Genomic DNA, 27984 nt, shown 5'->3' on the forward strand with positions numbered 1-27984 from the left:
TATATATATATATATATATATATATATATATATATTCAAAAATCTGCAAATAACACGACTCTGTCTGTCAGAAATTTCATATATATATATATATCACACACACACACACACACACACACACAACACACAAACGAGACAGTGTAAAACTGTGGGACTTAAATAGAGTTTTTTTAGAGACGGGGCGTATCGGAATTTGGCAGCCGCCGTCGTTACGTTTTACGACGTAACGTATTACGCAGACAAAGATGGCGGCTCGCAGTGTCAGGTCGTGTGTTGTGAAACATTGCTAGTTATATTCATAGTGATAATATGTTGGGTCTGTTAGGTTTGTAAATTCTACGTTTCTATAAATAATACAGATGTGGCATTGTTTACGGACATGTCACGACGTTAGCGTTTGAATCTGGTGACACAGTTTTAAGATGGTAGCAAGTACTTGAATGGCACTTGAGGCAACTGTCTCCAACTAGAACAAATATTACAGTTAGAGAGAAAATGCTTCCAGCTACATGGTCACGGCTGTCCTGCAGGGCTTTGTCCACCCGAGGACAGAGGACGCTAAGTCTGTTCTCCAGCTCAGGACCTTCAAACTGGACTAAAGTGGTCTCCGATGCAGAGAAGATCGTCGGTTATCCAACCTCCTTCATGAGTCTCCGCTGCCTTCTTAGTGATGAACTCAGTAACGTAGCGATGCACGTCAGGAAGCTGGTCGGGACTCAGCACCCTCTACTCAGCACTGCAAGGTAACACAGCTGAAATAACACTGCTTTATTCTTTAGGTCTGACTCAGGGCTCCCTCCTCCAAGGAGTCAACACTAAACCAAACTACATTCAAAAATCTGGCAAAATAACACGACTCTGTCTGTCAGAAAGGTTTCATATTTAGATAGGGAATTCTAAGAGGAAGATTCAGGTTATTATCTAAATCACTCAGTTTCGGCATGAATATAATCCACTAACTGGAAATCAGTTTAAATAAAATTATAACCTTTCTCCTTTGACAAGGCTGTAGTGAGATTTTGGGATGAAACCAGTGCCACTGAACAAGACTAGGACAACAAAACCACATGTTACTTCATATAAACGTTCGTGAATCAGAATGAGAATTGCCTTTATTGTCATTATATGTGCATACAACAAAATAAAAATTGCCAATCTGTGGTGCAAACATAGAAATCCCAATGATAAAATTTGAATGAATATTAGAATAAATTATCTGTCAGTGCAGTGTTCCAAAATTATTAGAACTGACCCTAGTTTGTTCCTCTTATGTACGCTTCATTATTGTTATGAGAATTTAACACTGATTATTGCATTCTAATTAATACTTAAATATGAAAACCAGGTCATTTGCCAGTAGTCAATTCATTGTTTGTTGATATTTACAAGACCCACACACAAACACACTTGACCCCGCCTGCAGAAGCATTCATAGTATCCCCTTTCATCACTCTGTAGACATGTGGGTATACAATAGTTGTTTGTAATCAATACAAGTTTTTTTTGTCAGTGATTGGTGTCTCTTATGCTAGCTATCAGAATGCGATATTGTGTGTGAAATAATCATCTTAAAATTACTCTTTGTGCATCATACTCCAAGTTTAATTAGGTGTGTATAGCATGCTGAAGAGGTGTTGCTTGAGGAGAGTTTTGCGCAGATGGAGTGTGATTTTTGTCATATAGTAAAAAAAGTCAGACTGAAACCCACAGATCAGACAAGGTGGACATGTTTATGTTGTCACAGCCACATCTGAGACTCCCATCCAGCCGTCATTGTATACGTTGAACACGAATGATATTTTACCACTGGAACCATATTTCTGGACATTCTCATTAGCAGGCTTCATTTTTACATAACACTACTGTTAGACAGCGCAGCAGTATCCTGGAGTTGAGGCAGAAGACTGGTGAAGCACTTATCTGCTTTGCTGCTTCACTTAATTGATCTGATGCCATTACTTCATCGCTGAGTCAGAGGATTTGAAAGCTTTTGGTGTTTTTCCTTCAAGAGTTTTATATAAAAGTTAAGTTTTAATTCTTGCACTGGATATACAAAGCCTGCTGCCCTCTGGTTCTTTATTTTCATGTTATTTCATAGATGCCATGCCAATCTACGACTCTGTGTTGGTCTGACACAAGTCAAAAACATCTGACATTTGCCTGCAAAGAAAAAATAAGTTATATTCCCATGTAAACTATAAACAAAAACACCCAAGATATCATGTAAGTGCTCATAGCAACACCGTGTGACCTGCTATGATGAGAATTAGCAACACATCACATGATATGTGGCTGTAGCTACTTCAGTGAGCAACAAGCAAGTGCCAAGAAAAGTGTGCCAGAGCAGCGATGGAAGCAATGGAAAACTGGCTCTAGACATAAACAAAATAAAACTGATAACAATTCAACAGATACCCGCAAGGGAGTGAGGCCACGGGGAACTTTCACTAGCATTTTGCACTGAATTTGGTCTATGTGGTGTGGTCTATTTTAAAATCTGTTTAGAAGAAGCATGGATTGGTTTTTCCCTGCTTGCAGCATGCATAACTCTTTGCTTTCAGAGAAAGATTTAAAATTAAAAGAATTTTTTGAACCGAAGAGACATGACAGGCTGTACAGATGTGCTTCTGCTTAGACTATGCAATTGCAGCTCTTACTCATTGCACAGCCATTCCCAGTTTGATCCAGAAATCCTGTTTTTGTAAATATTGTAAATATTGAAGGAATACGGTAAATGGATGCATCTTGCAAACCAGGGCAAATGATTGTGTCACAGTCACTTCCTAAACAGAGCTATGGCCATACTATATATTTTTATATTTAGCTATGTTTGTGCAAAGCTAATGGAGCTGATGTGTTACGCAACTGCAAAACCACAATTGTTTACTGATGGAGGAGGAACTAAAACAGGTCACATCTTCCAAATATTGTCCCATCACTTTATCGTAGGAGTTGCCTAAGCTTTATTGTGTTTCATCAAAAGAAATCAAGAACTTAGAGAACCAAGCAAAGAGAAGGAGAAGAGAGAGTCCTCAAACTCAATCCCGCCATGCAGACGGGCGTGTTGGAAACAGGAGCCCAAGGGTGTAATAACCTATACACCTAAATCTGATATGACAATCCATTTGGGTGTTGTAGCAGGGGGGCGGGGGTGGCAGGGGGGGAAGCAGACCTCTTGACAGTCTGACTCCTCACTGTCAGCTTGGGTTGGCTGGTTCGTATTTCCCACTGTGTCTCCGCCTTAGACGCACAGCAGATAAAAATATCCACAACAGCAGACAGGCAGACCCTCGTGGAGTTGGGTTTCGGTTTTTCCTTTCCTTTCATTCTCAAAAACTGCAGCTCAGCTAACTTTGCCCCAAAGTCTGGAGTTACAGCGAGGGGACTGCAGCCCAGGAGAAGAAACTTTACTTGCTTTAAGGACAGTCCTTGAGAGTTGGGTTCAGATTAGAATATAATTCTACTGCTGCTTTCTACCTTTTCTCACCTTTTTTTGCAGTCTCACCTTTGATCTTCAGGACCTGAATCAATATAATGGCCATAAGAAGATTTTAACTGATGCACAATGCGTCAGTCTGCCTTTGCTACATTGTGGACATAAGTGAAAAACTACTTTGTAGGCCTTAACAGCAGTGGTACAGCTTTGAAGTACAGGGGAAAGACTTGATGGAATTGACAAAATTAGTTCTTTGATTGAGGCCAGAACAAGTCAAGAACAATTTTTCAAGGAGACAAAAGCACTTTGAACACTGAGGTGAAAGACCTGCCAATGTGCAGCCTTGACATATCTTCACAAAAACATCATGTTCTTCCTCCTAGTGTTGACTTTTTGATTTAAAGCCCATGAGACTTGAGGTCAAAGCTGAAGTGCTTTCTTTGTCATCAGATCTGGATTCAAATGTTGCTCTACTGTATTGCTTGATGGGAGAGTTACATAACAGATCTATCTGAATAAATTACAAAATTGACAATGAGAAGAAGGCTGCATATACAGTCATGGCCAAAAATATTGTTGCAATTAAAAAATGCTTTGGTATTCACGCGTTTATTTCTTTGGTTTGAATTGGAACAATGCAAAAAAGCAGAGAAAAAAAGGCCAAATCTGATACCACTCCAAACAGAACTCCAAAAATGGACTGGACAAAATTATTGACACCCTCAACTTAATATTTGATAGCACACCCTTTGGGAAAAATAACTGAAAATCAAACTGAAATCAATCGCTTCCTGTAACAATGAGTGAGTTTATTACATCTCTCTACTGGAATTTTGGACCAGTCTTCTTTTGCCAACTGCTCCAGGTCTCTCAGATTTGAAGGGTGCCTTCTCCCAACTGTGGTTTTGTCAGTCCACAGGACGTTCTCCCAGAAGGGTTTTTGGCAAACTCCTCTCTGGCTTTTTTATGTTTCTGTGTCAACAGTAGGGTTCTCCTGGGTCTCCTACCATAGCATCCCATTTCATTCAGATGGCGACGGATGGTGTGAGCTAACACTGTTGTACCCTGTGTCTGCAGGTCAGCATGATTTTGTTTGGAAGATGATCAAGGTTCTTTATTCTCCTTTCGAACAATCCTTTTTTTGCAATCTTTCGTCGATCCTTCTCTTCCGTCCATGTTCAGGGAGGTTAGCTACAGTGCTATGAGCTGTAAACTTCTCGATGACATTGCACACAGCTTGTGGCCTTGAGATTGTCCATGCTTCTCCACAATTTTGGTTCTCAAATCCTTGGACAATCCCTTGCTTTTTTTCGTTTTCTCCATGGCCAGTGTGATACACACAACACAACGGTTGAGTCAACTTTTCATACAACTTTTTTGAATCAATTTGCTTTGGGATTTCTATATTGCCAGCACCTGTTACTTGCCATAGGTGTGTTTACATACAAATTAAAGGAGCATCACACGCTTGAAATCTTTCTTACAGTTTTGAAAAGGTACCAATAAATTTGTCCAGTCTATTTTTGGAGTTGTTCCAATGCAAACAAGCAGAGGAAAAAAAAAAGCAAATCTCATATCATTCCACACAGAACTCCAAAAATGGACCAGGAGAGAATGAACATGTGAATACCAAAGCATTTTTAATTGCAACTGTTCTCTGGGAGATTTTCTGTATTATCTGAAAGAAGTGCAGGGGTGCCAATATTTTTGGCCATGACTGTAGGACAACAACTAATGATTATTTTCATCATTGATTCACCTGCCCATTATATTCTCAATTAGTAATTTAATCACTTTGTCTGTAAAATGTGAAAAATGCCTTGTGTAATTTCTCAAGGTGATGTCTTCAAATGTCTTGTTTTGTCAGACCAACAGTCCAAAGCCCCAAAGATATTCAGTTTATTATCATGATGACAAAGAAAAACATTTCATTCAGTAAATGACAAAAGTGATTCTTTTATTATCAGAATACATGTAGTTGCCAATTCATTTCTTTTTTGGAAATGTGAGAGAAAATGAATCAAATCTGAATCTATAAAGGCATCTGCCCTGCATATGGAGGTGAATGTGTTGCATAAATTCTGTCTAAAGAAAAGTGCAGCCACCTTGGGCACATTCATTCATTCATTCATTACTAAAGAAAAAAAGGCAAAAGATCAATATGACACCACACATGTGAGGTCATACATTTGCATGTATTAATTCCAGCCCTTGTGTGCGATGGCTGAAGTTCCCGAATTCCTGCGCTGCAGTTGCAGAGCAGAAGGCGTGGTGACCTGTTCACAACCCTTTAAAATGACAGCAACCCATTTCTCTCTTTCTGCTCCCTCTCTCCCTCACTGTAGCCCTCACTATCTCTCTTTTTCCACATCATCCATGCCCCACCCCTTTGCAGGAGGGCGGTTGTGATTGATTGATGTATGCTGGTGTGGATAGTGACATAAATATTAATCATCTGCCACCCTCAGGCCACTGGCTTACCTGGACTCCCCAAGAGGAGAGCCGCTTCATAATTTTTGCTCTCTAGCCGTTTTCTGTTCAGCAGGCCATGCTGCTGCGTTCATCAGTGCGCCAGGCCAGCCACTATTTTCCAACTGAGTAAAAATTTAGAGTCACCATAAATAAATATCATGAGCTACATAATGTCAACTGTATCATAAAATTTTTGGAAATGCAGTGAGAGGTGTTTTATGTGATAGGTTTAGTTTTTGGGAAGGAACAAAGCTTCAGGGCATGTGCTTTTTTTCCTTTCAGTACCAGAACATTGTGAATCACTCACGTATTTCTTCTGTCATCTTTTCTCGCATTTCTGTCTGGCCTCTATTCCCTCCATCTCTCTCCGTCTCCTCCCTCTCTTCATGCTCTATCTCTCACATCCACTCTCTGTCTCGGGTTCCTCTACCTCCCTCTGTGGTGCAGGGGTGGGTCAGAGAAGGTGGGGGTGGAGGTGGGGGTTCGGGGGTTGGTGGTGGGGTGGTGAGGCTGCTGTCTGGGCATCGAGCGGAGGGGGGCGTGGCCGCTTGTCTGCCTCGGAGCCCCTAACGAGAGCGTGATTCATGGCACAAGGGGCTCCCATAGGGACGGGATTAGAGGTGCTCTGTCTAACCGCTCCCCAGAGAGAGTAAAAAGATATTTAATCTGCCCACCACGCAGGCAGCTACCACTGCGCACTGTGTGTGTCTTTGTGTGTATGTGTGTTTCTGTGAACGTGTCAGAAGGTTGTTGGCTAGGGGGCGGGAGACCTACAGCCCCAGAAGAGACCCAAAAGAAAAAATACAGTCCTGCAGCAAAACTGATCAATTACATTCCTGTTATTTATTTTTATTGTGCACAATAAATTCTAAGTTTAACAATCCATTCTGATTTTGTACTACAATTTGCAGAACAGTTTTGTATTGTTTTGTTTCATTACTGGTCCGGCTCCTCATTCCACAGAATGGAACTGGTCTATAATAAATTGCTATGGCCTGAACTCCATTTCGGAAGGATCAAGAAGCACCAGGCTAATGTGCAACACTAAACTGCTGCTGTATAGGAAATAGTGTGTAGGCCCTTATGTAGCTCACAAACATGTTTTAAATTGCCTTGTGCTTTGAAATTGCATTCTTTTCCTCCATATTGTTATATTAATAGCTGAAATGAGTATGTGTAATGTGAAAGGGGCAATTTGTAGAGACAAACCCGCAGAGAATTATCATCCAACTCTGCAGTTTCTCTGAGCTCTGCAGAGTGTTAGTGTCTTTCAGCTCATTATTTTGATTTGACCTTAAAACATAACTCTCACAAAAAGTGAATTGAATTTAAATAAATGCTAACTTACGAGCTAATGTGTTAGCAAAGGTCATAATATGTAAAATGTTGAGTTAACATTTTGTTTTCGCTGCTTCCAACCACCCAATGTATCGGTTAATGCAGGTTTAACTTTTAAAGGTGCTTGGTTTTACATTTTTACACTAATAATTCATTTGCATATTATTTGTTGAACACTGTTATAACCAAAGAGGATTAGCAACATCTGCCAGCCTTTGATTCCAAAGAGTCTTACTTTAGAAGTAATATGTCACTCAACATTTTTTTCCTTCCATTGTTCAACTGGCATGGTCTCAACTGTAGCTGTTACTGGTTCTTAAGCATTGCTCATTCAAAGAGAGTGATGCCTGGCCGTGGGAGCAGGTCTAACTGACATCAGGCTCTTCACAACAGAAGATAGTAGGGTGTAAAGACAGGAGTAAAAAATCCTTTGCTGCTCAGCAAAATTGAACTCTATACTGTACTCTGTATTGTAACAAACCTAGCATTCACACACTTGGTGGTCTAGCATGTTTATTTTCCAGGTCTATGAAGAAAAGGCCTTAATACTCAACGTGTAGAGTAGAGAAAATCACAAGCTTTTGATATATATCTAACCTTTGTCGTCTCATGGTGTTTTTTTGCAGAGGTTTCGTCTATGACAACAGGAACAACCTTCAGATGAGGGGGGTGATTGTCCTGCTCATGTCCAAAGCAGCTGGGCCGAGCCACGCAGCATCCGATCTCCTGGCTCAGGACATGGTCAGCGGTATCTATCCCAGGTAAATACCCTGAAATATCTGACACTGGGTTGGGGGTTCAGACAATCCGTATGCATTATTTTTATTAGGTTAAATCACAGCACAAGTGGGGGACTTTATAACTATAATTGTACTAAATCTTTGCTTATTACTAGTAAGATTGTCATTAAAGATCCATCAAAGCATCATCAGCTAGAATAGCAGAATGCACTGAGGAATCCTCCTCTTATGCAAGATATTCCCTAAAGCATGGCTAACTGTGAAAAATGTAATTGGTTGCTATTGCTTTTGTGGTAACTAGGGAGCTAATTGGCAAAACATTGTATAAAAGTCATTATGCCCTTGAGGATTTTCTTAAATGTTAAATAGTGTCTTCCAACTTTAATCACAGTGATAGAGTGTCGTCTTAGGAATTATTGCCTTATCGTGCCACAGCTGGTTTACACCAAGCAACTTCTTTGGTTAAATTAAACCCAAGCTGGTAATTCAAATCCACAGATAATACTTCATATCTGTAACTGCGCATTAGCAGACAATCTTTCTACCTTACACAGATTTCTGTTCTCATGTATGTGCTGCACTGGAGAAAACAGTGGGCAGTAAAACATGTGTAGCATTGCATTATAGAGTCATAAATGTGGCAAGCAGACCAAGAAAGGCGATGCCACTTTTGTCCCTGTTACATGGCTGCTGAAGGATAAATAGTGAAATAAAATCCTTGTGTGAAGTAATTCTATCTTGTCCTTTGTGGTTATTGTCCATATCAATTCCTGTAAATGAGGCACTACATCATCTTGTGATGTTTGATGGAATATGGAGGCAATACAGCCACAGTTACAAGGTGGGATTTTAATTATATTCGGTCATATTTAGATTCTAGCTAATTGGAAAAGTGCTTCGAAAAGTCCTTTCAGCGGCTCCCTTTGTGACCACCCTGCAGTTGCTCTGTGTATTCAGATTGCCAAACAATTACATAATAAGAAGATGTATTAGACCGAAAAATATCCAAAAGAAAAAACTTTTTAATACAAACTTGACAGTCTTTCAAATGTCAAAAATACCTTATAGGCCCCAGAGCAACAGTCATTTGTCAGTAGACACTAAAATAAATCAGCCTGAAAGTATTGTCTCTACCTGAGAGTTGATGAATATGGTTTGGGCACGTACTGCAGATTTTTACTCGAGACAGGGATACAAACAAGAAGTGGACTTTTTCTGGTTTTAATGTTTTAATGTTCTGTCTTTTTATATGACTGTATTTTGAGATTAGAAAAATCTTTTAACACTTATTCATCAGTAGAATCACAGGACCCAAACAATGATTTGTGTGTGATTGCTTTTCACCCTCTGGCAAATGTACTTCACCATGACTGCTAAAGATCAAATTCAAAGAACAAAATTTGGATCTCAGTTTTGAGTTCTTCACAATGATCATCACAGCCTCACAGAGCGGCTAACACGACTGTAGATTACAAGACTCGTCATGTTATACTATTATTGGAAGAAAACTGCTGTATGAAATTAAATGTTGCAAACAGCAAGGTTTACTGATTTCTATACACTTATTTTAATGTAAAGTGTTGAATGTACTAATGTATTAATGTACTGCTGTTAAAATGTTTCAGGTAGCACCCTCAGGTCTGACTGTCTCACACACATCCACTACCAGCATGCAGCTCAGAACAGGGATGTGGGTGTGTGCCAAGTGGTTTCCAGAAGTGACTGCTGTGTTTGGCGTGGCTGTGTGCTGGGTGGCTGAAAGGCTTCTTTCTTACTGCTCGCTGGCACAAGGCACGTGTGTGTAGTGCAGCCGTGTCTATGCAGAAACATCCTAATATTAGAACTAATTGGAATAAACGAGGCGTCATGGAAGCGCCTCAGTCTGGTCCTGCTCAGGCTGTAGAGGCCGAGCGGTGTGGACGGGTTGCGTCTCACAACAGGACGAGTTACTACGCACTCACCTCATGTCACGACCTGATGCTCACATCACTGTGACACTGGATCGCTGAATCCAACATGCAGCATTCCCTCACTCATGTGATGGATAGTCCAAGCCCAAACACACATACACACACACACACACACACACACACACACACACACACAGCATGACTTGATCACCTCATTTGCACTATCTTGCTCTCTCTCTCTCTCTCTCTCTCTCTCACTCTCGCCCCCCGGCACTCCCCCCACCTCTCCTGGGCTCATTAGCACCTCTGCTGATGGTGAGATGGAAGGATGGAGGGAGACTGGGTGGGGCGGGTTTGGGGGGTGATTGAAACCTCCGGGGGATGGTCTCCTCCCTCCTGACAGGCAGCATTTGTAAAACATTTCCCACTCTGCTGCCTGACACTGATGATTCACCAAAGCACCACCATGACAGATAGATAGATAGATAGATAGATAGATAGATAGATAGATAGATAGATAGATAGATAGATAGATAGATAGATAGATAGAAACCCAGGCACGCTCACACTCACTCTCACGGATAGTCCAACTTGTGCACACCATACCTCTTAATTTTTTGTGACAAATGAAAGCCATGCCACTGAACATAACACGCAGGCCGTTTGATGGACAGGCCACCTCTTTAAAACACACACATGGACGCACTCAGATCTGCAAGGCTGTATTTGATGGCGAGGCAGACTGCAGAGGGAGGAAAATGGAACAGAACAGTCAGGACAAGGGGCGTGGTGAGGGGCGTTACACCTCAGCAAGATGGCATCGGTTGCTATGCAACTGGGCACCAAAGCTATTTATACACCGGCCCCCTTGTCCCCCTTTTTCCTCCCCAAGCTCCACTGCTACTGATCAGGGCTACCAGACTGGAGGCACAGCTCTGGGAAGTGTATGCTCCGGGGTTCGACTGATTTGGGGTTTTTTTGGAGACTGCCACTTTGTGCAGTTGTCCAGTACTTTAAATTCATAATTTAAAGGTAGATGCCATCGTTGTCTGTTTTCCTCATATTAGTTCATTCCTGTCAGGGTGGGTCTGACTGTCATGGGACACTAAAAGCATTCGTTGAAGCCAAACCTGTAGAATTCTAACCATTTGCTCCTTTTTAATGTTGTATAAGGCCATTGTGGGCAATGTTGGAAATCAATAACATGGACTGCCTTTAAGTATTATTTGATTTTCATATAATTTTTATATCAGAGTGATGGAGGCTCTTGATCTGTCTTTTTATTATTTAATTTGCTAGATACTGCTGAGGTAGAGGATAGATAAAGGATATCGTTTATCGATCCAAAATGATAAATTGATATTTAAAAGCTGTGGTCAGTGAAGAAACTCCATCAAATCATAGCTAAATGTGTTGAGACTTGAGGCCTTTATCTGCAATTATGCATCAATCCAGCCTCAGTGTAGATCAGGCTCTATCTGCACACTTAAACTTAAACATACATTTACTGTATGTAGAGCTGCAACTTACTGCAACCATTGATTTTTTTTAAATGGAATTGATTTATTTTTTATCTATAAAATGTCAGAAAATGTGAAACATTTTCAGTTGAATTACAGTGGTATAAAACCGCAACAGACCCTTACATTGAAGCTGGAACCAGTGAATGTTTGTCACTGTGTTTGAAAAATGGCTGATTGACCATCAAAGTAGTTGAATGAATTTTACATGATTTTTGCCTTGATGTGATGAAGCACCAGGTATTTAATTCACCCATTAGACAAAAAATTGTCTTGTTATTTTAACCATAAATAGTTTCTTAAATGATATTCTAGGAAATGTATTATTGTTATTATATGTTCTGATATTGCAGTAGAAGAAGTAACATATACCATGCTAGAGGATTGTATCCACATCACCCAATCCTACTCTGAAAAAAGAATGAAAAGCCATTTCTTAGCCCTGGTCAATAAAGAAACTCTTAGCTGAACATCTTAGCCTTAAGGCCATTATTGACAATTGTATGTAATGTAATTAACTTACACGTCTTGACAGAGGGGGCTGCCTTTACCTGTGTCAGTGTGCACAATGAGATGAGCTTTGTTAAACTAACTAGAAGCTGATTGTGAGGTAATTGTTCTTTACCTTCACAGTCTTGATATGAACCATGAGTAGATGTATGTTTATCTCAGTCATGTTGTTCTTGCTGCAGTTTTTGGCTCTAGTAAAGCAACCGAGTAAGCACTAATTGTAAGGCTGAAACAATGAGTTCTTCTCTTGAAACCTGTCAAGCATTGCCATCACTCCGGTGCACCTTGAGAAAACGCAACTGTCAACCAGTTAATTTCCTCCGATTTAAACCCTGAACTTATTAACTCTCATTTGGGGCGACCGTGTTGTTGCTCTGCGTCACCAAGCACAGAACCCAACCAGACAATGGATATGATTGAGAGGCGACATAGATGACATTATTGAATTTTAATCACATCTTTTCCACGCCGACGTCGAACACAGCAATTACCTGGCTACAAGATATGTGTGTTTGTGTGTGTGTGTGCGAGAATGTGTGTATAGGGGTTGGAGCGCAAGGCAGACAACTGGCTCATCAGGTTCTCATAGTGGCTGAAAGAAGGTCGTAAGTGGCTATCAGCGCACCCAACCCTGTCTGGATGGATCCCTCCTGTCGCAGCGTGGCGAGCTCCTTCCATATGGAGAGGGGCCTAATTATCCCCCACCAATGACTGAATCAACATTTGATTATATCCTCCCTAAGGCTGCTCTGAAAGGCTCTATTCAAAGACCACTTTTATGTCTTTTCTCTCATAATCAAGAATGGCTGTTATTTGCTAATGATAAGTTTAATTTCTTTTTTTAACACAACCCCTGACACGCTGTGTGGCAAGATGTCTTGACATATCTGCTGTTTTCTGCCTTTGTGTATGTTGATTTTGACTTGGAAGGTTTTTAGGCAAAATTGTAGCTGTGAAGAAAAAGAGAACTGTGATGATCCCAACAGTCTTTGTTTTGGAGCAGCGTTGTATATTTTAGTCAAATGAGAAACAAGAACACAGTATCTGAATATTGTACTTTTGTTGACTAAATAGATGTTTTTCCCTTTTGCTTGACAGAAATGAAATGAAAACCCATAAATCCTTTGTTCTGATTGAATTCTTTGTGGTTAGAACACCTGTACATGATGCTGTGAATGAGTTTTCAAACTTGCCAAACCTGCAAATTTCACCAGCATAAAGACAATGAAAAGGTTTCTGTCAAAAAGCTCTCTAACTGTCAAGCCTCAGGAACGCCTCTCTTAAAAGCTGTGGACAAAAAAAGCTGTGTTTAAAAAAAAAAAAAAAATTTCTTCCTCTTTCATAGTCAGAGGAACCTGGCGGAAATCACAGAGCTGATCCACACTGCGTTCCTGGTGCATCGTGGGATAGTGAATCTGAAGGAGTGGACGGTGTCAGACGGCCCGCTGAAAGACATGGAGTTTGGGAATAAGATGGCTGTCCTCAGCGGTGACTTCCTGCTAGCGAACGCCTGCACTGGACTGGCCCAGCTGAATAACACTAAGGTACACTGTCTGTCACTAACTGTACTCCTGAGAAATATCTGACCTGACTTCAGTGATGTTAATGAGAAACACTGCTGTCTTGATAAGGCCTCTGAGCGATCCCTACAGCTTCACATATCAGTGTCAGACTTAATCACTACATCTTGTCTGTCATTCACTCCACATCCAAACAAATACATTTTACACAGAAAAGATTTATTATGCTCATGGTTTTCATCTGATCAGAAATAATGATGAGTTAAACCTCTTTAGGTCTCTAAAGTCTGTTAAAATGAAACAGTCTGAGGGGGAAACTCAGTCTTGTCTCTTGGTCAATCTTGTCACAGCTTGACGTCTCCAGCATTGCTTGGCTAGTGTCTCATACCAGAAAGGCTGGGGAGGTGGTGTAGCTGCTACTGTACGGTCTTTTCTTTGGACCTCACGTTGTGTTTCTGTAGGTTTTCACTCTTTGTCTGCCATGGTGAAAGTGACTGCTAGGTTTGTTTCAAGCTGGTAATAATGTCAGAGCAGACCTGTCAAACAGCAGGTGTTTACAGCAGCGTACGTTCACGTAAAAGTCACAGCTTCTCACGTCAGGTCCCTCGGTCATTTACACACAGACTCCTACATTTGATGGAGTAAGCCAGGAGATACCATTGACATGCATACCGTGGGAATCCTTCTTATTGAGTTTTCAGATTTGGACGCGTGTGTGTCGTGGTGGTCTAGTAAGTGCACCACAGATCATATCTACTACGTAGCCCGGTAACCCCTTGCTGACAGATGCTGTCACCACACTGCTCTGTCAGAATGCGGTCGCCTGAGTGGATCAAAATAACTGCCCCCCCCACCCTCCACCCCCCACATGTACCATCAGCCGGACCAGCCCTTATCACCTTCCCTGCTGCTTCTTATTCAGCACACACAGTCTGGGTTTATGTCTACTCTATGGCAGCCAAGAGACGCCCTCCCAGATATATGATGTAAGTGGTATCCATGTTGCGTCTTCTGTAGGAAACATAGCAGGAGTTACAAGGATCCAGTATTTCCTTTATAAACTAAAGATAATTCTAAAGGTGTGGCATTTCCTTTACAGTGCAAATCGGCTTTCATTAGGATTTGTTACTGCAACAGTACTGAGAGATAATTGTCACTCTGTGGTTAAGCTACAAATTACAGTAATGGAATGGATATTGTTGTTTCCCTGGAAGATGGAGAGAAACCACAGAATGAAATGATGGCAGATCTGCTGATGACTTTAGCTAATTATGATCTAATCACATTAAGTATGCATTCATGCCAAGCAAGTTGGCATCAGTTGAATCAAGTTCTGGAGCATCTGTTCCTTTAGTTTGGTTCATTTTCAAGGTGAGAACAATGCCATTCAAACTTAGGTGGTACCAAATTACCAAACAGAGATGCTTGAAACTGTTAATAGTGCCTTTTCTCCTAAACAGCAGTGCTGTTTATTAAGTCTATAAACGTAATCTGAGGCAACCACAGGAAACGTCCCCAGAGTGGAAGTTTTTAAGGGTAATAAGGAGTTAGACATCTGATATTCAGCAGTTACTCATGTTTGAAAAGGTTAGCAAAACAAAATGAACCGAGGGGCAAACCACAGCCTGCACTGATACTCATATTCAGCTGTGTGTTTTTTTTTGTTTTTTTTTTTTAAAAAACGTTCTTCCCTGGTATGAGCAGGAGGTAAATTAGATTATTGTTAACAGCACTGTCCACCATTCTTAGCTAAAGTTACAGGAATGAGATTTGTTTTGACCAAAGTTTGGGGTTGATGGGTTACCAAAATCCTGTTCTCGTAACCTCCTATTTATGAGTTCATGTTGACTTTTGGCCTCAGTTTGTAGCTGAACCTAAACAAAATATGTCACGGTTAATTTGGCTTTGTCTCAAAATAAAATCTTGGAAATATTATTTTATTAAATGTTCAGAATAAACTTTACCTAATATGATAAAATCTTTTGTTCTCAACCTTGAGAACAGCAGTTGACAAAACAAACTCAGCGTAGTGTCCATTTACATGCTGGTTCTAGAGCTTTCATCTGTACAACATGGTCTTTACCAGCAGACAGAATAAACTGTCAACCACAACAGGAACAAAGAGTCGTAGTCATAGTTACACCTACAGCTTAATGACATTTAAACAGACTCCATCTATTTTTAAAGACTGTGATACATCATGTTACATCAATCTGTTTGCAGGAAATCTTAAAACATGCATAACATCAACTTTTGTGTTTGTCTGCAGAAACTGGAAACAAACCCTCTATTACAGGCCCATTCCTTTCAAATGAAGGATTTGAGAGACGTTAATCAGGACCGCACTCTGCTGAGAGCTATTTGGTTTGAAAGGGGTACAACAGTTATTTAGTTTTGCATTTCCATTAAATTAGAGGATTCATACAGAGAGACATCAAGCTCCAAAAACACTGCCTCCTGCATTTCCCATGATGCAACTGAATAGCGTTTTTCATGAGATCCTGATGACATCATCAGGGTTATTTTTTCAAAAATAAAAATAACCCTAAAAAAATATATATTTTTTAAAGCTTCTGTCACAGGGCATATTGTAGTACTGTATTCGCATTAGTATTCCTTGTGATGTGTAGACTGAGTTTTATGTGTAAATTTAATGGAGTGCCCCTTTAAAAACTGCATCCAAGCTTCTTTGAATTACAAAATAGAACTATAACAATATTTAGTTACATTTATAAACTTAGAATTACCCCTAGGCAAATGCAATAAAAGGCAGTAAAAGATTTCATTTCACTCATTAAAATCTGCTAATTGTCTGATATTTATAATCCTCTAACAGCTTCACAGTGTGTTAGACGTAGTGCAGTTTGACCCTGATATTGTAAACAAACAGCCTGCTAAACAGTGGAATGTTTCTTTCTTGCAGCCTGTGTGGTCACTGTACTGCCTCTTTTTAATACACAGGGTGAGAGATGAGCAGTTCTCGCAGCTTTCGAAGTTTTTCTCATAAACCAGCCTTTTTTTCTTTTAAGGCAGCGAGAGCGATGGAGATTATGTGTCGTGGCCTTGAGAGGAAACCTATGCTGCTACTTGTATAAACTGTAAAGTAATCTCACCGTGGAGCTCCGGTTTCTCCCCCCTCGCAGACCTGTCGGCAAAACACGATCTGGCTGGATTTGGGAATGGAGTATGGGGGAGGCAGGGGGAGAGCTTATCTGATACTTTCCAAAAAAAGACCCCCACTGGCCCCCACTTCCCAAGGCAGGCCAGGCAGAGACACCACATCTGGTAATACTGTAGGCACATTGTCCTTCCAGGTCTGTGGGCGAAGCTCGGGTTTCCTCAATATTTTCCCCCGGTGGATTCAGTTACCCAAAGGGCACTGCGAGGCTGACGGAGCAGCCAGCGTCACCAGACTTTTCTGATGAACCAAGGATGTCTGGGATGAGCTGAAGGAGCTCTAAATTTAACCTCATTCATCTCAACTGTACAGGCGTGGCCTCGACTCCTCGGTCCACACTGTTTTGTGTGTGAATGAAGAACGGAGGGATCAGCTTCATTTTTACTCATTCATTAAAAGCAGCCTTTAAATAAAGATTTGAAAAGATGCAGCCTCTCATCTGGTGGTTGATGAGGGGCCGGTCATGTTTCTGTAAGCAAAAATGTAGTCATGCATGCCCCCTGTAAGAGGAAATGGGCAACTGCAGTCTTAAACAAAACTCAGGCTTTCACAACTCACTCTGTCACAGTTTTCATCTTTTTTAAGTTGTTGCCCCTTTTAAATAGTTTTTATGGTAGAAAGTTACATTTTCTTGAAGGTCAGTTTCCCAAAGGCAGCATGTTTCTCCTTGTACACTATATTTATAGCTTACTACACAGTCTGTGGCCTGATTAGCCACTATTCTTTCCTATAGACTTAGAGGCTGTTTTCCTTCTTGCCATTACTCCTCTTTGCTGTGCTGCTTCTAAAGAAACCCTGCCTTGTATAAGTGCTGTAAATATCAACAGTTTAATGTACCAATTTTCCACATGCAAAAGTCCAATCAGAAGAAAAGAAGAGCAAGGAGGACCCTGAAGTCAGATCATCACTCTGAAACCTTGTTAACCTCTCTGCTCTCTGGACATTTTCTTATTTGGTCTCACCATCTGCTTTTTAGCTCCATTTCAGCCCCTCAGACTGGACAGATACCCGATCTGGCCCTCTCCACTGGACTTCTCTACGAATGCAAAGTATAATAAATGGAGGCGAGCCTGGATCTGCATCATGAAATCAGCAGGAGCTCCCCTATGGCCTGATAATGAGCAGCTGAGTTTGCAGCAGTTCACCTGGTTTCCAGTCCTCATCTCACCTCAGATTTATTCACCAAACCAGCTGTTCAGACGCGAGCGCTGTTTACTCATGCTTCAATCAGGGGGAATTGTGGCTTTTTAATTACAAATGTCACGGATCAACTGAGTAGCGTGTCGGTTTTGATCGACCTCATTTGCATTTACATTTTAGGAGTTTAATCAATGCTGTTAGCCAGAGTGATATATAATGAGGGAACAGGTTAGCGGTTCACTGCCCGAGCCCAAGGACGCTTCAACACAAGGTCGCAAGGCTGTTGATGGACATGTTGACTGTTATGTAGATCAGACTTGAAGTTTTTGGTAAACGAGGAAATGAGGCGTGTGGCACCACTTTTGACTTGTTTATATTTTTTAGCTTTGTCCCTTTTCTCAGTTCAGTAGATAGTAGAAGATGCAGTGTAAATATTTATGCATCAAGATTTCAATTTTAGCCCAAATGTCTGATGCTTTTTTCTCTTTTTCTGTATTTAACAGGTTGTTGAACTGATCTCAAGTGCCATCGGTGATTTGGTTCAGGGAATCTACAATGAAAATTCCAATAATACAGAGGTAAATTATCTGTTCTCCCTTCATAGATCTGCTTTGATGCAGCGTAGTAGACTGTGACAAAACTGTGACAAGAGTTTATATAAAGTATCACAAAATAAGACAAAAATAAAATAACAAAATAAAATGTACACCTTGTAGAATGTGGGTTTTTTGCTTTAAATACTGATAGACATGTAAAAAGGAGTTAAACAGTTAGTATAAAACATAGAAATGTATTTAAAAAAATAGGAAAAAAGACTGGTGATACTCAGTGTTTTTGCTGCAAAGACCAAAGCCAACAATGAGTTGATCCTTCTAACAAGTGTTGTCTGTGTTTCCAGAGCCTGATGTAGCTTTTTCGTCTGTGCCATAGAGCTTCTTTGTTACCCAAAAACTGCTAACCTGTAACCCGACACCCCCATTTTTGTGCACGAGCCCGAAAATAATGTACCCACAGTAAAAAGGTTACTGTTCTTCAACCCTTTTTTATTACAGTCATAACCCTGTTCTCCTTTGAAAGGAAACTCTTAAAGTTTTACAACCAGAATGACTATAAGAGGCATTGAACCAACGTCACAGAAGCACAAACATGGTAGAAATGTAAAGGGTTTTTTTAAGGCCTTCAGTAGGACCTTTTTTGTGGAACACATTGAAGATATAGTGCACAAGTCTGAGTCCCATTCTGTGTGTAGAGCAGGTGTGTACAGACACAAAAACACACCTGAAGCAGCGCTGCCAAGGCGTCCCTCAGGTTAAAGGTTAAATACACATCAATGAGCCACACAGTTGCTGTCAGTGACATATTCCTTCATTGCAATTATCACACACACAACAGTTTATTTTGACTCAGTCCCACTTTCCTGCTGCTGGTAAAGGACCAAATGAGGATTAATCCTGCCTCTGAAAATAGTCCCTAACAAATGTATTATTTCCTCCTGTTAGAGATATTTGCTTAAAGCTACAGTGTCCTGCTATTTTAGGAAGTTACTGTACTTTTTTCAAGAATGAAAGGATATGTTTGTGACCAGTTTTTAAAGATTTACGCCTTCAGTAGGAATGAATGGATTTGGACACATTGTTGACTTTTCTGGGCTTTTCATGGGATTTGTTGACAAAAGGAAAAATATAATAACACCAGCATTATTCCAGGAAGTATTCAGGAATTAATTCAAAAGCCATAGGAAAATAAAGTTTTGAAGCTGGTAAAGTTTGGATCCTTTTAGATCAGGAAGTCGGTTCCAGCTGTGCACAGCATAGGAGTTAAACACTGCTTCTTGAGTGGCGCTGACTCAAGGCACTACAAGCTGATTATTGAACAAAGGACATCTTGACAAATTGTGAATCAAAAAGACTGTGTTCCTGAATTCAAATTGACCACAGTGCTGCCAGGAACCAGTGAGCAAAAGTTTCCCTTAATTTGACTGTGCTTTTAAATTCTGCAGTACTTCATTTTTCATCAGAAGTGTTCAGAGTAATGTCACCAAGCAAAGTGTCAGTTCTGGCTTCTGTTGACCTGTAATTCTGGAAATCTTTTCAGGATTAACCTCTTATGATGGAGATTTTAGATGAACTTTCACGATGAGATGTTTTCCAATATCATCAAAACTAACTCCCAAAAATACCTACATTTGTCCAGAGATGGTTTATTGAACCTTGTATACCTGTAGTGTTATAATGTTTTATGTTGGATTTAATGCTGGGCATAAAAGAACACATTCAGTGGTGTAAAGCTACAAGAGTGTTTTTCCTGTCCTGGTTCCGTGCCCCTCTCTCAGCTTTCCTCTGTTCCAAATAACTGAAGAACTTGTGGGAAATACTGTGTTAAATTGCTGTTTCTCTCTGGTGAACATCCAATTACACACTGAAAAATAAAATCACAGAGAAGGAGGGGTTGTTTAGATTGAGAGGTTGTGAGGTGCTCTGTGGGAACTTTGAAGTTGTACAGTAAAAGCAGTGAAAGCTCAGGCCTGTGGTGTCTCTGCTGCTGTTTGCTCTGCAGGAGAATGGTCTGACCGACGGCGTCGACGTGGCGACTTGGGAGGAGCAGACGTTCCTGTCCCACGGGGCACTGCTAGCCAAAAGCTGTCAAGCCGCGATGGAGCTCGCCAAACACGACAAAGAGTCCCAAAGAGTGGCCTACAAATACGGCAAGCACCTATCACTGGGCCACAAGGTAAGTCTGGTCTCAGTGCCCCAAATACCAGTGGTCCTTGGAGGATCAATCAGTAAGGGTCAAGTGCCACAACAATGGGCTTCTCTCTGAGATAATAACAGCCATATGTCTTGGTTTAAAGGCCCGGAAAACCTATTTTCTCAGTTAGAGCGATGGGGTCCAAGAGCACTATTTTTTTTCTGTCAAAGTTTGAAAAGTTTTTGTTATTTCACATGAGAGATTTCTGTATTTTCTGTTTTTGTCCTCGCATGTCTCACTGGTTTGAAGTGTATAAAAAGTTTTCAGTGTTAAAAAAGTGGGTACAATATTAATAATTGAATTCATTAATAATGAAAAATGGGGACAGTCTCTCCAGGAAGATATTCAGTGTTGCACTCAGTCGTACACATGAAAAGTGCCACAAATTATTGTGAAAAAGAGCTGGAGAGAGAAATTCAAAGCTCTCCACAGGTCTGCTCAGCTGGCCAATCACAGTGTGAAGTGTGTGTGAATGTTGGATTGTTGGTTTTTGGAAAGTTACAGTCAGACCATTTCTGTACCGACCCCTCTTGATTTGATGTTGGAAAGGTGCTGGGAAGAGGCATAATGGCATGTTAACTGTGTCTATCTGCCGTTTGGAGTGGAGCAGGTAGCGTACAGTGGCTTTTTGAAGCCTTTTCTCTGAAAACAGCTGCCTGCTATGACCATAAAGGATGCCATGAGAACATTGTTTATGGCGAGAGAGAGAAGAGAGTAAATCACAACGGTAAAGTTGCAGCTGAACAGTTAAGAATGAGCTAAAAGTCATTATAGAGCTCTGTAAAGGGGAGCTGCAGCTTTAGGTGATAATTCTCTGTAATAATAATAATTCTCATTTCATAATTTCTTTTGCTATTTTGTTATAAAACATATCCACTTTAGGTCACTTTAACTTAAGTTAGATTAAATCAATATTTAAAAGCAAGTTTTCAGGAGCTTTAATGTGTGTTCTCTGATTAAGTAAAATCAAAGCAAAGGAATGTGTCTAAATATAAATCTGTTGCTGATTGGTTTATTGCCTTATGTTATTTAACAATACTGGTATGTCTTTTGATTCGAATGCTTCACACCATAGCTGATTTGATACAAAAAATAATTTTGAAAGAAGACAGGGTGATAAATTTGCCCAAAACATCCAGATGGAATATGTCGACTGGTAAAACCTGACAGATTTTTAGAATTTCATCATTGCTTTGAAGATGAAGCGGTGTCTGATTCTCACATCAGAGGCAAACATATGTGGAACCAGGAGGAAGGTTGATTTGCGCAAACCTAAGATGCCATTAGTATGTAATGCTAATGCCGGTGCTTAAACGTTTTTCAAGGTTCCGAGATTTTCAGCAGTATCTCACTGGTGCTAGTCTAAAAGTCATTCATAATGATCCCACTCACAGTGTTGTATTAGTACGTCCTCTCCTGCTGCGACTCCCTGTAGCTGCCTGTCTGCAGGCCTCAGTGGCTACAGGGAATCTCAGCATGGGAGGAGGCAGAAATGAGGTCTGTGAAGGAGAACCGTCCTCATCAGGCGAGCTGTGTCTCTCTGCAGACGGTTCATCATGGTGCTCATTAACAGGGTCACTCAGAGTACAGGTAGGCACAACGTAGGCTCCGCCATTTGCAGCACTGGGCTGGTTTAATTGGTGCCCGGAAGTTAGAAAGCAGAATCTCAGTTTGATTTGACGTCCCATTGATAAATGTGCTCTCCCTCCTGTAGCTGAACTCTGACCTGCAGCCGTTTGTGAAGAGCAGCGTGGGAGAGCCTGTGTCGTTCAGTTTGGGCACCGCCCCAGTAGTTTTCCACCGTCAGATCGTCGGCCAGGAGAGATGGCGTCAGCAGCTGCAGCAGGTACAGGAAGGATGATCCATCACACCACAGCAGGAAGATTTAGTTAGATTTAGTCATCCTGGTTATGTTGCCTACATGTAGTGAACAGAAGTCCTTGTTGAACTGATAACAGTGAGAACAGGTGTAGTTTTGTCTCATTTTTGAAATAAATCTGTAATGAATTTTCCAAGTTACAAAAAAGTATCCCAATCAACTGGAGAAAGAACTCAATATAGTGCAGAGAATTTTTTCAGCCTTGAGAAACACACAGCCCATTCCTTCCTCCCTCCCCGACAGGCTAAAACAACAAATTTAAAATATAAACCAATATGAAACACTTGATTCTATCCCAGTAACCATGGAAAAATAGGGTATAAAAGGTGTCCATATTTCTTTCTAAAATTAGCAGATATTCCTCTCATGGTAAATTAGATTTTCTCTTTAATGAAACATGACATGACATCTTTCAACCATCTGTTCTGAGAACAGGGGTTTTGGATTTTTCCAGTTAATTAGGATTTGACGACAGGCTAACGGATAAGTAAATACTGATGGTTATGTAAATATTTGCAGCAGTCTCTTTACACTGAAAATGCCTGTCAAAGCATTAGGTTTAATTAACATGTAGTAAACATGTAAAGGTTGAAGTAGTTGGAGAGGATTTATATCTACACACAAATGGGATCTAGCAGAATGTATTTTGGACATTTTTTCGTTTGTCAAATGTACAGTCTACCTCAAAATATGCTGATTTTAAGTTCTTCAGTTTCATCAAACAACAGCTTTTGAGAGTTGGTGAAAAGTTGTTGACTGTGATGTTAAGACACCCTTAGAAGCCTGGGTAATTCAGCTGATAATCACTCTCTCTTCTCTCCTCTTAACAAGGCAAAAACAATGAGAAACCAACTGGATTACTCAAAGGTAAGATCACTGGTTTATGGATTTCTGCCTCAGTGAGCTCTTTTAATTCATAATGTTACACAAATACTGTGCTCTTATTCCTCACAGCAGCTTCTGTTGCTGTTGTGTTTCAGGCGTATTTTCAAAAAATGATGATACAAGTTTGCAAGATTTTTCTTTTGTTTTCACCTGTTTACTGAGCAGCACTGCATCTGTCAGAGCCATCAAAGAGAAACAGGATGTATTTTCACTGTAACCTATATCAAAGTTGAGAAATAAGCTTTCCAAAGTCAACGTGTGAGGGAAGAAGGGGACCGATAGGGGTGCAAGAAGAGACTGAAGCTACAGAGGAGGGGTCTGATGGTGTTTGGGGGGTTATCTGGTCCCGTCTGAAACCAGAGCAGGAAGGATTAGTTACCGAGGCCTATTTGTGGAGGAGACACTGAGGCTATGAGACAGTGGCATTGTGAGAGAATCTCCTTCAGCAGACCTGCTGAAAAGGGGACGTGGGGAGAAGTTCGAAGGGAAGGAGAGAGGAGGGGACACGAGGAGGAAAGCTGAGAGCAGGACAGAGGGAGGGATGAAATTGTGGTGAGGAAAGAGAAAGACCTTGGGCCTTTGAGCGTAAAACTTTGCTTTGATCAACACAAAGACAGAAATGCATAATAATTAGAGGAAGTTTGTGTATGTTTCTGGCATCTAAATCCACATCTCATTAACTCTAATAAAAAACCATGAAAGTTTACAGGACCTCCCCTTCTATAGTGTCCTGCATTCATTCTATTATTTATTACCAATTAGAAAACATCAACCATAACAACAGCTTTTATAACAGCTTTTCAAATCCCAGCTTGGGTAGAGCTGTTTATTATTAGTGACAAAATATTAAGCTGTTAATAATGTGTTGTTATTTGATACGTAGGGGGTGTTCAATAATAAGAAAATAAAAAATAACGAGAATTTACAAAATTATTAAATATTAACTCATGCTCATGAAATGTTATTGAGAACCTCTGTTCCCTGTGTTTCCTGTCTGTTTCTCTACTGTAGAAATATGAAATCGAGGCAAAAATCCATCATGAAATCATCATGAAATCTAACTTTATGACAGAGTCACTGGGAAAAGTGCCATGAAACAAAAACTGACTTTTGGGAAATGGCATTTGAAATGATTTCTATACTGAAACTATCATTTGAAACAAACATTTCATAATAATTAGTTGCATTTATTTGAGTATTATCATCATAATGTAAAAATAAAAGAAGCAAATTTGCTTTGAGGATCAATTGTTAACTTATTTATTCTACAAATTCTTTTGAATTATTTGTTTATTTTAATGAATTATTCTTTTTTTTAATTGTGTCACACTGTGAGTTCAACACCAGAGCACAGATGAGATCAGAATGCAGATGTGAGGCAGGGAGGAGAGAAGGAGCAGGCAGAAGAGCAGGGTGACAAACTTATGAGGATGAATGTGGAATATTAATAGATGAGGGAACATTAAGTTCATACAGACCCAGACAAGGTTGGCACACAAGATGGTGTGAAATCAATGTGCAAAATAATAACAAAGTAAGCAGCCAGGGTGATGCTGAGTTTGACACCTGCAGCTTTTTTTTTTGTAAGAAGGAAGGCCTACGGGGCTTTCCACCTACAGAATTTATGAGGTAAAATGCCCTCAGCAAAAAGATGTCCCAACACACCAGCAGTAAGGCACATGGGGTCGCCCCAAATTCACACTTGTCTGTATACTTAATCTGTTGGTTTGGGCTGATTTGACTTGGTGTTTTTTCCATTTCGTCATACATGAACTGTATATGTTACGTATGTGTAAACCTCAAGCCTACATAAATGGACACACAGACTTTCTTCAGATGATCAAGTCTTTATTTTTTTTACAAGATATAATAATAAAAATTGTATTGAAGGCGAAACCCTTCACAAATTTGATTCGAGTAGAACCTGCAGAGAAATAAAATTCGGGGCATTTCTGTTCTCATTATTAAAAGAAAAACTGACAGTTTTTTTCTTTAACATAACTCACAGTGATTAGTAAGATTTTTTCTAGCCTTGTAGTTAAATGTGGTAATCTGCCTCCAGTGGTACCAGGGGCAGTGTGCAAATACAGACATGACTGTGTTATACAATGGGTTTCTTGTGATTAAAAGAAATGCTTTGTCTCTGTACAATCCACTTTAAGAGTAAGCTAACTTTCCCTGGCTCTTAACAGTTTGTTGTGTTGACAGCTGGATAGTAACAGGAATGACACAAACATGACAAACTAATGTGTGTTTTCATCCCTCGACAGCTTTTGGCAGCAGTTAAGTCGGAGAAAGGCGTGAGCTCAGCGGTGGACTTATGCTGTTACCATGGTAACAAGGCTCTGGAGGCCATCCAGGCTTTCCCCTCCTCCGAGGCTCGATCTGCCTTGGAGAACATCGCCTCCGCCATCACCAAATTTTGACCTGGACACACACACTCATGTGTGTGCACACACACACACACACACACAACACACACATCATCACTCACGACTGCTGTTTCTAAATGTGCAGCCTGGAGTGTCTTTGTCTGCAGAGGCAACAGGACGACACTTAAGAGACAGATGAACTTGGTTTGAGCCAGGTGCTGGCTCATGTCTGGAGAAACTGTTCTGCTCTGCTGTGATGACAGTGTGCATCAGAAATGCAATGGTTATATCCATAAATGGTCATCATTAAAAAAGAAATAAAAACACATTACTTCAGCATCATGTCTTGCGTTATGTTGGCTCTGATACATACCCTTCCTCTCCTGTGCGAAGAAAATATCACGCCAAGCTGTATTTTAAAACCTGGCAGTTTATTGTTACCTTGCTTATCAGCAAAGGCACATACCAGGCAGAACGTAATTTAAGATGTTTTGAAGAATTGTTATTGTCATCTGGAAAATGTGCCATGAACGGCAAATGATGCACTGAGCAACACTTATTCTAACAAAATTTCATTTTTTTTAGAATCGGCTCACCCCGCTCGTTACTGCACACCTCAGATGATGCTGAAATCATAGCTGCTGGATGTACTTGTGTTTGCCAAATCGGAGAGCAGCTCCAAACCAGTTGTAAAAATGTCTCAAAGTCATGTTCTACCAAGTATGTACCTCTGCTGATAAGCACAGCTGCAAATAAAATTATTTTTTTTAATGGAGTTTGGCATGGTACTCTCTCTACAGAGGGGGAAATGGCATGAATCAGGAGTAATGTCATCTATGTTGCCTTATTATGTCTGTCCCCATGCTTGTGAATGTGATCCAAATCAACCCAGGGGCAGGGAAAGGTCACACAGCCTCTCCCCTTGGCCCGGCCAGCAAGCGCATTGAAGCTCCGCCAAGCAGTAATTATTAATGAAGAGACCTGAGCAAATGGACAGGAAATGCAGAGGTATTGATTGGGCCGGCTGCCCTGCTCTAAGCCGTACAGACTGGCGCCAGCCTGGTGGCCTGTGGTTTCCCAGGCTGCTGTCTGCGGAGGGTGGGGGGGGGGACAGCCAAGGTGTGAAACCAGGCCACCGCTGGCAGCTGTCTGTCACATCATGGCTACACCTGAAGGACAGAGCACACGCGACAGGACGGGGGAAAAAAAAGAGGACTGTGGGTACACTGCTAACAAAGAGGATTCTTTGTGAATTCAGAGAGCAGCACATGTTGGTACCACATCAGAACTCTCTGTAAGGCTTTGAATTCGCAAGAAGGGTGGTGCTGGTGCTAGAGTTAGAATTGCCTCATATGCAAGTAATGCCTCAAAAAGAGTAGTATAACCATTAATAAGAACTATGTGAAGAGGTTCCTTTGGCAGTGACACTCTTAAGGGAACATCTTTAGCAATCAGTTGCAGGTCCCAGATGATATTTGTGCTCTTAATGACACTGAACTGTTGAAAATCCAGAACAATGATACAAACCTAATTCATCCATTCAGTGTCTGCCTGTCTGACTGTGTGATGGACCGCTGTGAATTTTTGTACAGACATTTGTGGTCCCCAGAGGATGAGGTTGACATTTGTGGTTTTGAGTGAAACGCCTCAACAGTTATTGAATCAGTGACATTACAATTAGACATTAGTGCCCCCCTCAGGATGAACTATAGCAACATTTGATCTCCTCAGCTGTACTTTGTGTTTAGTGCTAATTAGCAAATGTTACATGGTAAACATTAAACCTGAGCATCAGCATGTTGACATTGTCTTTGTGAGCAGATTAGCATGCTGATGTGAGCAACTGTAGCCACCTTTAGGCTGTAGACTCTTGGTCTTGTTTATTCAATGGTTCTCCAAAGAAAAATTCCAACACAACTTTGCAGTTAATGTTGCATCCAAGTTGCACCATGTAAAGCAAATTTTAGTCCCATCTTTTCTGTGAAACAGTGATTCAGAGCTTGAAAAATATGAGCTTGTTAGGGGAAAACAACATTCAAAGATTACCCGCTGCCATTCTCTTTGAGTACAGCTTTTTTTTTCTCTTGTTTACATGTCACTGATAATTATCTGATCAGACTACTAGAGTTAGTAACATTTTTTGAAAGCATGGTGCAGCGCAGCAGTGGTGGAGAGGGGAACTCAGAGGGTGAAAACAGATGAGGAGCAAAGCAAAGGGTGGATGAGAGGGAAGAGGAGATGACAGGATATAAAAGAAGCGAGTGGGGTTGAAGTGCAAGAGGAGGTGATGTGGAGTGAACTATTTCAAAAACAAGCCCCTGTCTGTTGCTGGGTTG

The 27984-nt window shown here is 40.7% G+C and overlaps 1 protein-coding gene across 2 annotated transcripts; it reads left to right on the forward strand.

The window, feature by feature from the left end:
• The first annotated feature begins 233 nt into the window (after nucleotides 1-233).
• On the forward strand, nucleotides 234-27496 carry pdss2 (prenyl (decaprenyl) diphosphate synthase, subunit 2). Of its 2 annotated transcripts, XM_018695208.2 has the most exons (9): nucleotides 234-743; nucleotides 7873-8007; nucleotides 13272-13470; nucleotides 18268-18342; nucleotides 20321-20494; nucleotides 22227-22358; nucleotides 23223-23258; nucleotides 25547-25721; nucleotides 26234-27496. In XM_018695208.2, exons 1-8 carry the CDS (start codon nucleotides 496-498, stop codon nucleotides 25700-25702), a joined length of 1155 nt encoding a protein of 384 aa, XP_018550724.1. In that variant the 5' UTR covers nucleotides 234-495; the 3' UTR covers nucleotides 25703-25721; nucleotides 26234-27496. The 2 variants fall into 2 exon arrangements, with proteins under 2 accessions (XP_018550724.1, XP_018550723.1); XM_018695207.2 differs by lacking the exon at nucleotides 26234-27496 and having other exon boundaries at nucleotides 25547-25984.
• Nucleotides 27497-27984: the final 488 nt, after the last annotated feature.

The sequence above is a fragment of the Lates calcarifer genome, linkage group LG19, assembly GCF_001640805.2.
Source record: "Lates calcarifer isolate ASB-BC8 linkage group LG19, TLL_Latcal_v3, whole genome shotgun sequence".
In the NCBI taxonomy this organism is placed as follows: Eukaryota; Metazoa; Chordata; class Actinopteri; family Centropomidae; genus Lates; species Lates calcarifer.